Source organism: Rutidosis leptorrhynchoides, chromosome 9 (genome assembly GCF_046630445.1).
Source record: "Rutidosis leptorrhynchoides isolate AG116_Rl617_1_P2 chromosome 9, CSIRO_AGI_Rlap_v1, whole genome shotgun sequence".
Classification (NCBI taxonomy): domain Eukaryota; kingdom Viridiplantae; phylum Streptophyta; class Magnoliopsida; order Asterales; family Asteraceae; genus Rutidosis; species Rutidosis leptorrhynchoides.
Genome location: NC_092341.1, coordinates 319,971,558 through 319,987,613, shown reverse-complemented (window position 1 = coordinate 319,987,613; position 16,056 = coordinate 319,971,558). Strand labels below are relative to the sequence as shown.

General features: G+C 37.1%; 1 protein-coding gene across 1 annotated transcript; it reads left to right on the top strand.

The window, feature by feature from the left end:
* The first annotated feature begins 6,244 nt into the window (after positions 1-6,244).
* LOC139866881 (uncharacterized) lies at positions 6,245-8,452 on the top strand. Its single transcript, XM_071855176.1, has 2 exons — positions 6,245-7,391; positions 7,691-8,452. The coding sequence occupies exons 1-2, from the start codon at positions 6,833-6,835 to the stop codon at positions 8,236-8,238; spliced, it is 1,107 nt and encodes a 368-aa protein (XP_071711277.1). The 5' UTR covers positions 6,245-6,832; the 3' UTR covers positions 8,239-8,452.
* The last annotated feature ends 7,604 nt before the right edge of the window (positions 8,453-16,056 follow it).

Sequence of the window (16,056 nt, the reverse complement as noted above, 5' to 3'; positions counted from 1 at the left end):
GAAAACACTCAGAACCCGAGTAAACGTTTAAAACGTATCTGAGCTAGCTCTTTTGGCATTGTTATTACCAAAAATAACTTTACAATCCCTTTTCCAAAATTAGTAAATTTTGTCACAGCTTCAGCAAGTCAACTTCGATTTTCATTCGGATTAACCTTATTATAATCTTGATATATATATGATTGCTCTTTTGTTTTTACCGGGGAACCTTTTAAATTCCACCATATTATCAGTAGACGTACCCGCAACCTCGTCGCTCCTTGGTTTAAATCCCTCCAATAAATCACTATATTTATCTATTGAAGTCTTATCATGTACTCATCTGCATCTTGTGACGAGAACTGCCATAACAATTACCGGGAATTAGCAATCAGTACTTTGAAAACTCACAGTATATTTGCATCAACAGTTATATATATAACATTTATCTCTTAGAATTATGGTCTTTCATTATGAAATTCTGAAAAGCACTCAGTCTACAAATCAATACTCTGAATGTTGAAAAAGCTGAATGAAGCAGCAGAAGCCATAGACAACTGTAAACGACCTTAACAACCAAAAGTTTGATGATAAAGAATTGTATGTTGGCAAAGCTCAAAAATGTTGGAACTGGAAAACGGATTGAGCAAACCATGAAAGAGGCTATGGACAAATCACAAAGACTAATTCTTCCTTCAAAGAATCCAAATGATTCAATATCTACTGAAGTCATTAATGAATACCTTGCTCCTGACTCTAAACCTTTACGGACAAATTTTCTTCATCATTCATCGATATTAGATATTCTAAGATATCATCGTATCTTTCATTATAAATATCCTCCATATTTCTGAAGATATTTTTATAACCATTCTTATCTGAAATCATTAATCTCTTCGTGTTATCAGTGTTACATCATATAGAAACTGTTAGTTTCTATATTCTGTAAACTTTCGAGCTTAAAATATGAATGTTATTGAAGTAATGTTGGAAACTGATGCATGAGTTAGTATAATATAATGACATTTGATCAACGTGATTATATTACAGTAAGTCATGCTGAGTTTCTAATGGAACGTGATGATTCACATATCAAAACGTCATCGTGTGTCATGTTACATAACTCTTTCATTCTGCTTAACTTCTAAAGATATCAAGAAAATATATTCTTGATAGTTATATTCTCAGTGATTCTGATAATTTGACAAATCAAATTGTGCGGTTACGTTCTTTCTTGTTTAGATTATTAAGTTCATTCGAAGTTCCATACTTACGAATTCTGGACCGTTACTCGCTTTACTAGAGGACGAGAAGATAATAAAAAGGCAAGGAGATCCAAAATATAAGAGAAAAATGAAAAGCCCAATAACAACACGGAAGTTACAAACCATGGATATTAATACAGATAGCAATATAAAAACACGGTATAATTAAGAATAGTATCATCCCAAGGTAATAGTAGAAGTAAACAGATTCTTCTGGTGGAAGATTAAAAAGAAGGATGATAGAAATGATAATTAGGAAAATATCAAAGATTAGAACTGGATTAAGCATTTTCATAATCTTTTGGATGTATGAACTAAGAAAGAAAGTATAGAAATAGTGAGAATAATGGAACGGAAGAGTTTAATTTATAAAGGAAAAATCAGATGTAACAATCGAGACAGATGACCACATTCAATCAAAGAGGATCCTAATTTTCTTATTCGCCGAAGAATCAAATCTTTTAGATTTCAAAGATTTTCTTTATATCTTTTAAATTCCAGAATTCAATCAAGACAACGTCAAGAGTTATGACGCATCTTATTTTCTAAATTCAATCGCGACTACGTCATAAGTTATGGAAAAATCTCCATTTCTTCATCTCGATCTTTTGTGATAGCTTCATTCATACGTTTCGATTAATCGAATCATTTTATCCATATTACTCAATGACGATAAAACTCTATTTATCAACTCATATTCATCATGAAAACATTTTTATTGTTAGCCATGACCACCTCACTCAAATTTCGGGACGAAATTTCTTTAACGGGTAGGTACTGTGACAACCCGGAAATCTCCGACCAAATTTAAACTTGATCTTTATGAGATTCTGACACGATAAGCAAAGTCTATTAAACCGAGTCTCAAAATGTTGGAACTATTTTTCATAAATGCATTTGACCTTGACTATTCCGATGATTCACGAACAATTAATTGTAAATAGATATGTGTGTATGTATATATAAATAATAATTTGAAATATTATTTGAAGCATCATATGTTGTTGTTAGTAAAAATTAATAAAATAAAAATAGGATATTATAATAATTATTATTTAAAATATATCTCTATAAATAAATAAAGTATATTAAAAATAAATATTAAATGATTGTAGTACTCGTTTAATGTTCCGATTGATATTAAGCAAGTTAAATTCGAACTTATGTAATTTTAAAATAAACGATGATACGAAAATGAGTACTATAAATTTTAGGCTTACTAAAAATGTATTTAGGATCTAGTTATTAAATTTTAACACTTTTTATATTTTTACCAGAATTGAGAGGGACAGTTGGTGTAATTTTTATTTAATAATTAATGATCGAATTTTATACCATAATGACCAAAATAAATAAAGATAATTACTGTAAAAATTTGGGATTTTTCTGAAGACTTTTTATTCACCACTGAGTGAACAACGGGGCACGATATACACAGTCCGTGAAAACTGTCGGTAGAAAGATTACAAAATTTGAGGCTGCTTTCTTCTTTGTATGTTCACACGATTACATATTTATATTATAATTATTAAATTATTAATATTGTACATATCACCTGTTCTAAATTGATTTATCATATCCGAATAAGAATTAAAAAAATTGAATGATTGTGTACTACTTTTTCTTTTCAATTCTTTCCACACTCACTTTCTGTTATCATCTCAATCTCATATACACAGTACATACACAAGATATATTTACATATACATTTACATTAATCTCACACACTTTATCAGTACTCTTGAACCACAACATCCATCACCACCTACAACTATCTCCCACCATCTTCGTGAACTTCAACCACGTGTGCACCATCCTCACCGGCCACCACAACCCTCGACTACAATCACCATCGAGCCATCTTCGAACACCACTCTCAAACCGCCACCACTACACCAAAGCACCACCATGATTCATCCTCTCTCTCTACTCTCAATTCAAAGAACCACCATCATCTCCACTTTCTGCACTACGGTTCTGTTAAGTATCATCACTAAATCGAAGACTGATGTTGTCCTAAAACCACCACACAAACTACTACCGTCGAACACCCTCTCCCAACACCATAAACCGCCACCACCTCATTCTCCTATCTCTCTCCTAACTTTGAACTGCCACTCCCATCTGTGTTAACTATTGCTGTGTACTTGATTCAAACACCGCACACGCACAGCCCTTCTAGCTCGACAAGTCCCTGCTATTCCTCTTATTTTCATTCGTAAAACACCATTAAAATAAAACGCGAGAGATGATGAACAGTAGAAAGGTAACAAGACGATTACGTTATGATAAACAAGATGGTTATGGTAAGATGATGATAGTGATACGATAATATTAAAGTTTTTCTGTTTTAAACCACTGCACACGTTTTTTCTGTTTACCCTTGCAAAAACACCACAACCCTACCATTTAACTATTATCAAACCTCTACTGCTACTGTAGCTATTGCTCTATATTTCTGTTTTGAACCGAAAACACCACCACCTGCTCCTGTTCAGTTCCTTGTTCGAAACTCTTTTGAATTACTGTTACCATTCCGATCAATCACAACCACTTTCATAGAAAACTGTTGCTACTGCTTTTGTTTATCAATCGAATCACACCCTTGATTCTCTTCCAGTCGATCTCTTAACTAAAGTGATGAAAATAGGATAATATTAATAATCTTAATAACATGATAATGATATGTTAAACGTTGATGAAGAAAGTGATACATGAGATGATAACGACTAGAATGATGATGATGATTTGATGATGATAATTATGATAAAGCACGATGATGATTATGATGTTGAAGATACTCGTGAGAACAAGATGATGATGATGCATTGATAGATGATGATGGAAAGAAAAAAAAAATGGCGACTGCATAAGCTTTTCGGTTTTAATCATAACACACCACCGACAGATTCTTTTTCCCTTCCTAAACCTATTCTATTAAACGAATTGGGATTTGTTTCATGGATCAAGTTAAGTTGGGCTTCTAAGTTTATGTTGGGCCGAGAGTGTGCAGTGGGCTGAGAGGGTGCAGGGCCGAGCTGAAAATAGACGGGTTAAGTAGGTTTATGGTTATAATAATTTCAACAAAACGTGATAGATCCAATGGTTAATGGTGTTTGTGCTTAAGCAAGAGGTCTCGGGTTCGAACCCGGGCTAAGGCATTTATTTTTTTTAAAGGCTTTTTGAGGTAGATTCTAATTTCAAAAATCATTATTATCATTATTATTATTATTATTATTGTTATTGTTATATTAATTATTACTTGTATCTTAATTGTTATTAATATAAAAACTAGTACTAGAACAAGTATTATTATTATTATTATTATTATTATTATTATTATTATTATTATTATTATTATTATTATTATTATTATTATTATTATTATTATTATTATTATTATTATTATTATCATAACCTTAGTTACAATTATAATTATTATTATTATTATTATCGTTATTACTAATATTATTATCAAAATAAGTATTATTATTAAGTAATATGATTATTAATATTATAATTATTAATATCAAAAACTACCTTTTTAAGCAAATAAATATTTTGTACATAAAATATACTTATTACATATACTATAATTATATTAAAATTTCACATAACTATATATATCAAACCTACCAAAATTATTTATATAAATACTTACAAATAACAAACTATCGATTTTTAAATATAACATTAAACAAGTATGTATATAAATATGGATATATTAATATAACTATATAAATATTAACCATTTTGAATATATACACAAATTAAATATACATAATATATAAATTAAGGATATAATAAATAAATTTTTTCAATTACGATTATATGTATTAATGAATATACAAATGATATAGGTTCGTGAATCCGAGAACAACCTTACACTTGTTCAATGTCGTCCTATGTATTTTTACTACAAAATACAATATGTGAGTTCATTTGCTCCCTTTTTACTCATTACATTTTTGGGCTGAGAATACATGCAAATGCTTTATTAACTATTTTACAATATTTATATGCGTGAGTTTCATTTGATTCCCTTTTACTCTTTACATTTTTGGGACTGAGAATACATGCGCTGATTTTATAACTGCTTTATTAAATGCTTTTGAAATATATTTTGAACTGCGAATACATGAAATACTTTTATAAATGTTTGACGAGATAGACACAAGCAAAACATTCCTCGAATGAATTATTATGCAGACAGAAGTTCTGCGGATTATTATTGAATTATGTGGACATGATAATTGCCACCATTGAATTATGTGGACATGATAATTACCACCATTGAATTATGTGGACATGATAATTGCCACCAGTTGATGTGAATGTTATATATCGAGAAAATGATTTTATACACAGGTTATGTGTATGTTATTTTTGGGCACAAGATATGTGTACGGTTACTATGATTTATGAAAATGGTTTTGTACACGAGAAAGATGTACTGTATTTAAAAGATATAGCATGTACATTACAGGTGGGTATAGGATTCGGGCCCATTTGTACCATGCAGCATTTAAATTTTGTGGTCTATCAAAATGATGAATTTTATTGTTTTAAGATAAACCTATGAACTCACCAACCTTTTGGTTGACACTTGAAAGCATGTTTATTCTCAGGTGTGAAAGAAATCTTTCGCTGTGCATTTGCTAATTTTAAGGACATTACTTGGAGTCGATCATGACTTCGTCTAGATGGATTAGGACGGGGCATTTCAGTAGAATCCGCACAGACTGCGCAATGACTTTATAGGACTTATCCGCACCTGCGAATTTGAGCATGATTATCGACCAAATTTATGTTCGACCTAAAGGCGCATATTTCCAATCTTTTTGAAAATGTGTATATTATTTGAAGACTTTAAATTTCTCAAATTTATATTAACAGCTTATGTTGTACGGTATAATTTTTTTTACGTACAACTTAACATTAACATTGAAGATAAAAAAAAAAAAAGATAAATATATCATCATCCTAATCCAATATAAGGGTGCAATCGGATGATGACTCTCCACCGGGGTATTGGAGGTCAGGCCGTAAGACGACGGCTGAAGGGATTTTCGGCAAAGATAAAGCTACTGGAGTCGAGTCCAATAATTCAGAGGCCTTAAATTGTACGATTTTTGTAGGAAGAATTGATAAAACGGTTACCAGGAAAAAGATGGAACTACGTTCGTAAAATTTGGGGCTCTTATGGAGATTAAGTTTTGGATGAATAGAAGATACTCCTTTGTGCCTTTTGTTGATGATAAGGATGCTCATGCTGTTGTTGCTTCATTAAATGGTTCTAAGTTCTTTGGAAAAGCTATTTATGTAGGATGGCCAATTGCTCGTAATTTTGGGTTATCTAATCGGAATAAGGTCACAGCTTTTAATCCGCTACGCTGTAAGATCTTTCCTAACTCCTCTGTGAATAATAAAATGCATTTATCATTTATTTGGTTGATTCAGTTCCAATTATTGATACAAAGGTTTCTAGCTTTTTAATTTCGACAATGACGCAGGTTTCTCATGCTAGTAATTTTGGTGTTTTTGGTTGCATTTGAATTTGTAGTGATTTAGTTAGTTTTAACAATTTAATGAATGCTAATGACCCTGATTTCGTGTTGGTGTCCCCGTTTGAGGTGATTGCAAAAAAGTTTTTTTGTTTTGCTTGCCTTGAAATCTCAAGGATTCCGGTGTCGTTTGTTTCCAAAGGTAATGCGTCTATTGTAGGCATTTTATTTGGGGATGTTATTGCAGTTGCTAAATCTACTTCAGAATTGGGCAATGTGGATTCTCTTTTTGTTTTTGTGAAGTCGACTAATCCAAAGCATATTCATGACTCAATTGTGGTGTACTTAGAAGATGATTCTTTTTTGATGTGTACTTTGACTAATGTTTGGGTTTTTGAGGTGTCGGATATTAAATCACTTGATCGGTTGTGTGATTCTTTTGACCGTCATTCGCTTGTTTCTACTAATCGATTTGTGGTGTCAAATTGTCAAATTTTTAATCCACGTATGGAGACACCCTCTGTTGCTAATCATCCCACTGGTGTTGATCATCCTAGTGCAATTTTGACAACTAATGTTGATGGGTCTGGTTTGGTTGTTAATAGTTCGGAATTGAGGTTTGGTTCATTGAATTTACCGGATTCTGTTGGGTGCTTTGAAAACATTTTTTATGATCAGGTTGCAGAAAAGATTTTAAATTGTGATAATTTGGCCCAGACTGTCATGGGCATGCCTCCTGCAGTTGGGCCTGGTTTGAGCCCAGTTGTTCCTAGATCGTCTTCGGATAGTGGATTGGGCCCGAATCTCATCAACTGAGTGGGCCTATTGCGGCACAGGTTCATGGGTCGTTTGATTGTGAGAGGGATGTTCCAACAGTTGGGCTTGCTGCGGTCCAGGAGATTGGCTCATATGCTGATGTGAGTGAAGTGCAACCTGATGGGCCTGTTGGGCCGTTTGCAGATCAGGATCATGGCCCGGATCAGCTTCATCATAAGCTTTGTTTTGGTGATAGATTGGAAGTCTTAAAAAATGATAAGTTGAAAAGAAATGCGGTTTTTAATGGACATCGGGATGAAGGGTTAGTTAATAAGGAGTCTAGATTAAAGATGAAAGGGGTCTTGGGTTTGAGTTCTTATCCGCTTAAAGACTACGATGGTGACTTGGTGCGTGGAGATACGATTCAAAAGGTGTTTATGGACTCACATAAAGCTTGTTATTTTGGTGCTCTTACATCTGGCTCTAGTGAAAGTAGAGAGGATCACGTGTGTGATCTTGTTGAAGATAAGGAGGTTGGTTTTTTTGAGGAGCTTGAAATGGAAGGGTCGCTTCCTCCTTCCGTATCAGGCATTAGAATTGGTTGTGGAGCTACAAATGTATCGTCCTATGAGATTAAAAACCGGAAAGGTAAGATTTTTAACCGTTTGAAGGTGGATGGTGTGGTGGTTAAACCGATTATTAAAACTCGAAAAGGTAAGGTGGTTAGATGGTAATTTGTGGCCGTTTATTGGTATATTTGTGTCGTTTGTCGGTTTTAGTCATATTTTGTTGTTGTGTAGTGGCTTGTAAAAACTTGTTGCTAAAGGCTCGGGCTTAGTTAGCTTGATAGAGTTTGTTTACTTTACTGTTTTCGAACTTTGTAGCGTTTTGTATGACTTTGTATCTTCGTTTGTCTTTTTCATCTTCGGATGAAAACACTAAGTTTTAATGTTATCGTTATTTTTGTCAAAAAAAAAAACAAAAAAAAAACGTGCTTAAGTTTCACGTAAAAGAAAATAAATAGACATATCTCATTCGCAAGGATATAATCAAATGGGAAGTTTCTTAAAATGTCAATTTTAAAATGAACAATAACATTTTGCTTCGGAAAAAAAGTTACTGTACAAATTTATTTCTATTACACGGAAGATGTAATTTGCATGTAGCCTGGTACATCTTGTGTGTCCCTATCATATTCAAGCAAATAAGCAATGCATGTAGCATGTCATAACCAATAATTTCTTGGTCATGATCCGGTAAATTATAAAGATTCGAAGAGAGAACCAATAAAATCTCTAGAACTATCAGAAAAAATAAATTACAGAGCTTTTAAACATTTTAATGCAAGAAATTACATATAACTCATTCTTAATGTTTATATTGTTGACAAAAAAAAGTTAATCACAAAATGCACATGTGAATAAAAAAGTGAATTAGATTTTAAAGGTAACTTTGAACTATATTAATATTAACTATTAACATTAACTTTAACTATTAACTACACATATTAGAAGATGATTAACACTATGATTCGTTAATTTTTCTTCTTACTTATTAATATCGCTCCATTTATATATGTTTTATTTCGCGATATCTACCTCACTTTACTCGGTTTATGACTATCTTAGAGCCTATTTTATGTGCTATTGAGCTAAATGATAAATTAAGGGCTAAGGAGTTGATTTGGTGTAAAATTGACAAATCTTGGACAAAATTGGCTAAGGAAATGAAAAGTGCAGAATCAGCGTCAAAAGCGCCGCTCCTGTGAGCCAAAAGCGCCGCACCAACTGAAAAAGTGACGTTCTCATTCACATTTCAGCTCCATTTTCCTCTAGTGAGCAAAAGCGACGTTCCTACAGTGAAAAGCGTCGCTCCTATTCATCCAAAAGCGTCGCTCCTCAACAAAAGCATCGTCACTGTTTATGTAAGACCCGATTATTTATAGTGTACATATGTGTATATAAGTGTAATGTACGGTATTTGAAACGGGGTTCTGTTGCGTGTATTTAAAATACAAAAGGAGCTGATCTGGCAGGGTTGCGCGCCGCGCGGCCTTGTGGCGCGCCGCGCCAACTGTCTGTGACAGATCCCTTTCTCTTTGTAAATTAGATATTTTGGGGGTATTTTGGTAAATTCACATCAAGGCCGAGTTTAATGCTTGGTTCAGTAGTTTGGGAGCTCATTTACTCCCTTGTTCACCAACCTTATCACCTCCCAATTTATTTTAGTGAGAGAGTGAGTTTTAGAGAGGGAAAGCTCACTTTGAAGAGGAAGGAGAGGGTTTCTTGCTAAAGCCCAAGTTCTAAAGTTGTTCATCTCGTCATTATCTTCGTTTTGGTAGTTGTGGTATGCTCTAATCTTAATTCCTTTGTTTAATTCGATTTAGGGCTAGGGTTTGAGTCAAAGGTGGACATAAAACCCACTTTTGGTTAATTTGGGTATTCTTGGGTAATTTGGGTCATATAGACTCAATATTGAGTTAACTAGGGTTTTGGAAGTGTTAATTGTTGTTATGAAACCCTAATTGGCTAATAATTTGCTAGAACACCTTAGGGAAGTGTAAATGGGTGTGATTTGGGTATAAATGACCCAAAATGGGTGTATTGACTTTTATTGAGTCAAACGGGTCAAAATGGACCAAGATTGGTTAACGTTAGTGTTTTGTGTTAAAATCTAGTGATTTAAAGTGTATGAAGGCCTTGAGTGCCAAGAGTTAGGGTTTTTGGTAAGAATGACCCAAATTAGGGTTAAGTGTCAAAATGGGTCAAGATGACCTAGGATGATGTGTGTTATGAGTTTAGGCCAAGTCGATTGATTGATTATGTGCTTGTGAAATAGGTACGTTACCTCGGAATTCAAGCTTGGTTTAGTAATCACCGACGGCATAAGGTGAGTGGAATATCTATATACGTATGTATATGATTTATGTACCGTGTTGATGGTGTCACATAGCCGTTTTGTGACCAAGGTTGTGGGACTTAGCCGTATTAGTCCATGTTTTGTACTAAGGCACATAGCCGTGTTTGTGCATTTAGTGGCGAGTAATAGCCGTGTTTTACTCCCACGTTGTTATTTGAGTTACCCGTACACATAGCCGTGTTGTTGTACGAAAGCGTGAGTAATAGCCGTGTTCTACTCACATTGAGCAAGTGATGCCATAGCCGTTTTTGGAACACTTGAGGGGTGATGCCATAGCCGTTTTTGGAACACCTCGGGGGGTTAGCATGCCATAGCCGTTTTTGGAAGCTAACGAATGTTATGAACATCGATGACTTGTTTCGCGAAGTCGTTCCCTAGCGAAGAGATTGGTTAACCATGATTTATTGTTGTTCATACTAGCATTTGATTATTGTTATGAGTATTTATGCTATGATTATTGCTAGTGATACGTTTGGTGATACTAGCTTGCTTATCGAGATTTGTTATGTGTTATTTGATATCGTGGATGCGTGTGGGTAAGTTGTATATGCATGTATATATATGTTTTACTCACTAAGCTTTGCTTACCCTCTCGTTGTTTACTATTTTTATAGGTTCCGGTGTGGACAAGGGTAAGGGCATCCGGTTGGATTAGAGATCCCGTCTTGTTTAGTGACGCTTTTGGGATGTGACGATTTTGGAGTTTGACCGAGACTTGGGTAGTTTAACCCCAAACACCATGCTCGTTGTATCGTTTGGCAAATAAACTTTTCGTGGTCGAAACTCTAATTTGTATTAAACATTGTATTTTTAACTTAGTGGCGTTTTGGGCACGTGTGGGCCCCACTTTGTAAAACTCGCTCAAACCTTAGTTATGTGCTAGTTTTACATATATGAATGTATGGTTAAAAGCGTTTTGGCTAAAAATGTCGGGAACTAGTCAAACATTTTCGTTAAATAGACTTCCGGGGACAGCGGGCTGTCCAGGTGATTTGGCGCGCCGCGCGGTCACCTGGCGCGCCGCGCAGATGATCTGCACCAGAAAAATTTTTTTTTTTTTTGTTTGCAATTTCGTCGTGTTTGGTCGGTTACGGTTTGGGTTGTTACAAGTGGTATCAGAGCATGGTCTAAGGGATTTAGGTGACTTGAGATAGGCGCCTAGACTTAGACTTTGTGTGCGTGTTTATGCGGGACTTGTAGGACTTTGGGTCGGATCGGTATGATTAGTGCATAGGTTTATGTGAACTAATCATGCGCTATTTGTTTGTGTTGTGTTTAGCAATCATCAAGCGAGATGGACGTTGTACTAGCGAGTTAGCGCGACGTGCTTGCGTGGTAATGACTAGCTACCATTACTACGGGTGCAAATCGGGTCAAACAAGCAATGCACGACGATTGTTGAGCAAGATGGGGTAGTGTGGTGTATACGTATGTAATTGGGTATAATTGTCCTTTCGTTTCATGGTTTAACCTAATTCGTTTTATAGAATGAAGACGAGAAACGGTCCTGATCATGAAAACGGGAGTACAAGTGAAGACGCCGAGTTCTCGACCAAGGTCGAGGCCGTCTTTAAGAAGTTGAAATCGGATTTTCTTGCGGACGTCCGAAGGGTCTTCCAAGAGTCGGTCGATGGGCAAGTGACCGAAATGATAAATGAACGATTGAAGGCCACTATTGAAGAGGCCCTTGATGCTAGAAACGTTCATCCTCGAGGTGAAGGGGGTGATGGAAAGAGAGACTTCCACTACAAAAATTTTAAGGATACTCAACCTCCGACGTTTAATGGGGTGAGGGATCCGTTGAAAAGTACTTGTTGGATTTCGGACATCGAGGGGGCCTTCCGTACCGCGGAGTGTCCTCCCGAGAAGAAGGCGAGGTTTGGGTCTAGCATGTTACGTGAAGAAGGCAAGTTGTGGTGGGATGATAAAATCAATTTGTATGGCGAGGAGCAATGCATGGGCTTGACGTGGGAGGAGTTCAAGAAAGAGTTTTTCAAGGAATACCGAACTTCATCCGATCTTGATCGAATTCGGGACGAGTTGCATCATTTGCAACAAGGTTCCATGGATTTAGTTACCCTCAAGTCTACATTCTTGGCAAAGACTCGTTTTTGCCCGGAGTATGTGGGTGATGATCATAAGCTTATGAAAGATTTTTATCGTACTTTGAATGCCGACTACAAGAGCAAGATTAGCCGGGGTATGGCTAAGACTTTCGATGAATTGTTTGAGTTGGCTCGGGGTTTTGAGCCGGAGGTGCCTAGGAAGAGTGATTTTGTTTTCTCGAAAAGGAAGTTTGAAGGTTCGAGCTATTCGAATTTTTCAAACAAGAAGTCTAAGAAAGGCACCGAGAGCGTTAATAGTGTGAAGAAAGGTGGCACGGGTACTTTTGCGCCCACTTGTTTTAATTGTGGGAAGTCGGGTCATTACGCCCGTGAATGCACGACCAAGACGGTTACGTGTTTTAATTGCGGTAAAGTGGGGCACAAGAGGCCGGAATGCCCCGAGTTGAATAATGATCATGTTAAGAAGATTGAGAAGGCGGCGGGGTCGGCTAGAGGGCGAAACTACTTGATGACGAACGATGAAGCCAAACAATCCAACGAAGTTGTTTCAGGTACTTTCGTGGTTAATTCTAATCCGGCAAGGATTCTTTTTGATAGCGGTGCAAATTTGTCGTTTGTGTCTCCTAAATTTGTGCCTAAACTTGATAGTCCGCTAGCTAAGTTAAGTCGTCCGGTAGAAGTCGAAATAGCGGATGGCAAGACGGTGCTAGTGGTTGATGTGTGTAAAAATTGTGATGTTGTTTTTGGTGCCGAAACTTTTAAAATTGATCTTATTCCAATGACCTTGGGCGACTTTGATATCGTTGTTGGTATGGATTGGCTCGATCGTTATAGAGCCAATATTGCATGCCATGATAAGTGTATTCGTGTGAAGACCCCAAGTGGGGGAGAAATGATTATTCATGGCGATAAGAGAAGAAGACCGGTGCCGATATGCACTTTTGCACGGGCACGTCGTTCCGTTGTTACCGGTGGCATGGCTTTCCTTGCTTATGTTGTTGATACTCGTAATGAGCCACCACCTATTCGTGAAATTCCGGTAGTTAATGAGTTTGAAGACGTTTTTCCGGATGAGTTACCGGGTGTTCCGGCGGAAAGACAAGTCGAGTTTCGCATTGAGTTGGTTCCGGGGGCTACTCCCATTGCTAAAACTCCTTATCGTTTAGCACCAACGGAAATGCAAGAGCTATTGAATCAAATTCAAGAGTTGCTAGAGAAGGGTTTTATCCGACCGAGTGCTTCGCCGTGGGGCGCTCCGGTCTTATTCGTGAAAAAGAAAGACGGTAGTATGCGCATGTGCATCGATTACCGTGAGCTAAATAAAGTGACGATCAAGAATCGTTATCCGTTACCTAGGATTGACGATTTGTTTGATCAACTTCAAGGCGCGACGTATTTCTCCAAGATCGATCTACGGTCCGGCTATCATCAAATGCGGGTCCGTGAGGAAGACATTGAGAAAACGGCTTTCCGAACGCGTTATGGGCATTATGAGTTTGTGGTTATGCCTTTTGGTCTTACGAATGCACCGGCGGCATTCATGGATCTTATGAACCGGGTGTGCCAACCTATGTTGGACAAGTCGGTTATTGTGTTCATTGACGACATACTAGTCTACTCGAAAAGTATGCACGAACATGAACGTCACTTGCGCGAAGTTTTGAAGACGTTAAGAAAGGAGAAGTTGTATGCAAAATTCTCTAAATGTGAATTTTGGCTAAGAGAGGTCCAATTTCTTGGCCACATTGTGAACGAAGGCGGTATCCAAGTGGATCCGGGGAAGATTGAGACGGTGAAGAGTTGGGGACGACCGACTACGCCCACGGAGATCCGAAGTTTTCTCGGATTGGCCGGTTATTATCGTCGGTTTATCCAAGACTTTTCTAAGATTGCTTCTCCATTAACAAAGTTGACGAGGAAGAGTGCTAAGTTCAATTGGGAAAACGAGCAAGAAATTGCTTTTCAATTATTGAAAGAGAAGTTATGTCAAGCTCCGGTGTTAGTGTTACCGGAAGGCGTCGAAGACATGGTGGTTTATTGTGATGCTTCCTTAAATGGGCTCGGGTGCGTTCTTATGCAAAGGGGTAAAGTCATTGCTTATGCCTCTCGACAATTAAAGGAACACGAAACGAGGTACCCGACTCATGATCTTGAAATGGCGGCGGTTGTGCATGCGTTGAAAATTTGGCGCCACTACTTGTATGGTGTCAAGTGTACGATATATTCGGATCATAAGAATTTGAAACACCTTTTTACTCAAAGGGATTTGAATTATCGTCAACGTAGATGGATGGATGTGGTGAAAGATTATGATTGTGAGATACTTTACCATCCGGGTAAGGCGAATGTGGTCGCGGATGCGTTAAGTCGAAAGACTCAACATCCGGCGATACGGATAACATCGTTACGTTTGATTATCACTAACGACTTTCTTGAAAAGATGGTTGAAGACCAAATAGAGGCTTATGTTCACGATAAGCACACGGAACGAATTGTGGGCCAATCGGAGTTTATTACTATGGGTCCGCGGGGTTTGTTGTCCTTTCAAGGAAGGGTGTGGGTGCCTAAGACGGGTGATTACCGACGGGTGCTACTCGATGAAGCACATAAGTCGAAATATTCCATTCATCCGGGCGCGACGAAAATGTATCATGACTTGAAGAAAGATTATTGGTGGCCGGGCATGAAACGCGATGTTGTAAAATACGTCGAACGATGTGTTACTTGTTTGCAAGTTAAAGCCGAACATCAAAAGCCGTATGGTAAGTTGCAACCGTTAGAGATCCCGAAATGGAAATGGGAGCACATTACCATGGACTTCATCACTAAATTGCCTAAGACGGCGAGAACTCAATATGATTCGATTTGGGTTATAGTGGATCGGTTGACGAAAAGTGCTTTGTTTCTTCCCATTAAAGAAGCAATATCGTCGGAGGCCTTGGCTAAGTTGTTTATCAAGGAAGTGGTCTCGCGACATGGCGTTCCTATATCTATTATTTCGGATCGAGATACCCGTTTTACATCTCGATTTTGGGAAAAGTTTCACGAAGATATGGGTACACAATTAAAGTTGAGCACGGCGTATCATCCTCAAACGGACGGTCAAACCGAACGTACGAACCAAACTTTGGAAGATATGTTACGGGCGTGCATTATCGATTTCGGTGGTAGTTGGGATGAGCATCTACCTTTGGTGGAATTTTCGTACAATAATAGTTTTCATACTAGTATCGGGATGCCACCGTACGAGATGCTTTATGGTCGAAGATGTCGAACTCCCATTTGTTGGGGAGAAGTGGGACAAAGGGAAATCGGGAGTACCGATTTGGTTCTAGAGACGAATAACAAGATAGATATTATCCGGGAGCATTTGAAAAAGGCTCAAGATAGGCAAAAGTCGTATGCCGATAAACGTAGACGAACGATCGAATTCCAAGAGGGCGACATGGTTATGCTTAAGGTTTCACCATGGAAGGGTATTATTCGATTTCGAAAACGGGGAAAGTTAGGTCCTCGGTTTATTGGACCGTTTAAAGTCTTAGCTCGTGTTGGTGAAGTTGCATATCG

What these genes read in the sequence shown, in the direction of transcription:
- LOC139866881 (XM_071855176.1), top strand. Translation starts at nt 6,833, where the DNA reads ATGAATGCTAATGACCCTGATTTCGTGTTGGTGTCCCCGTTTGAGGTG. An exon ending in TTCATTGAATTTACCGGATT is followed by an intron (nt 7,392 to 7,690) that starts CTGTTGGGTGCT and finishes AACCTGATGGGC; the next exon opens with CTGTTGGGCCGTTTGCAGAT.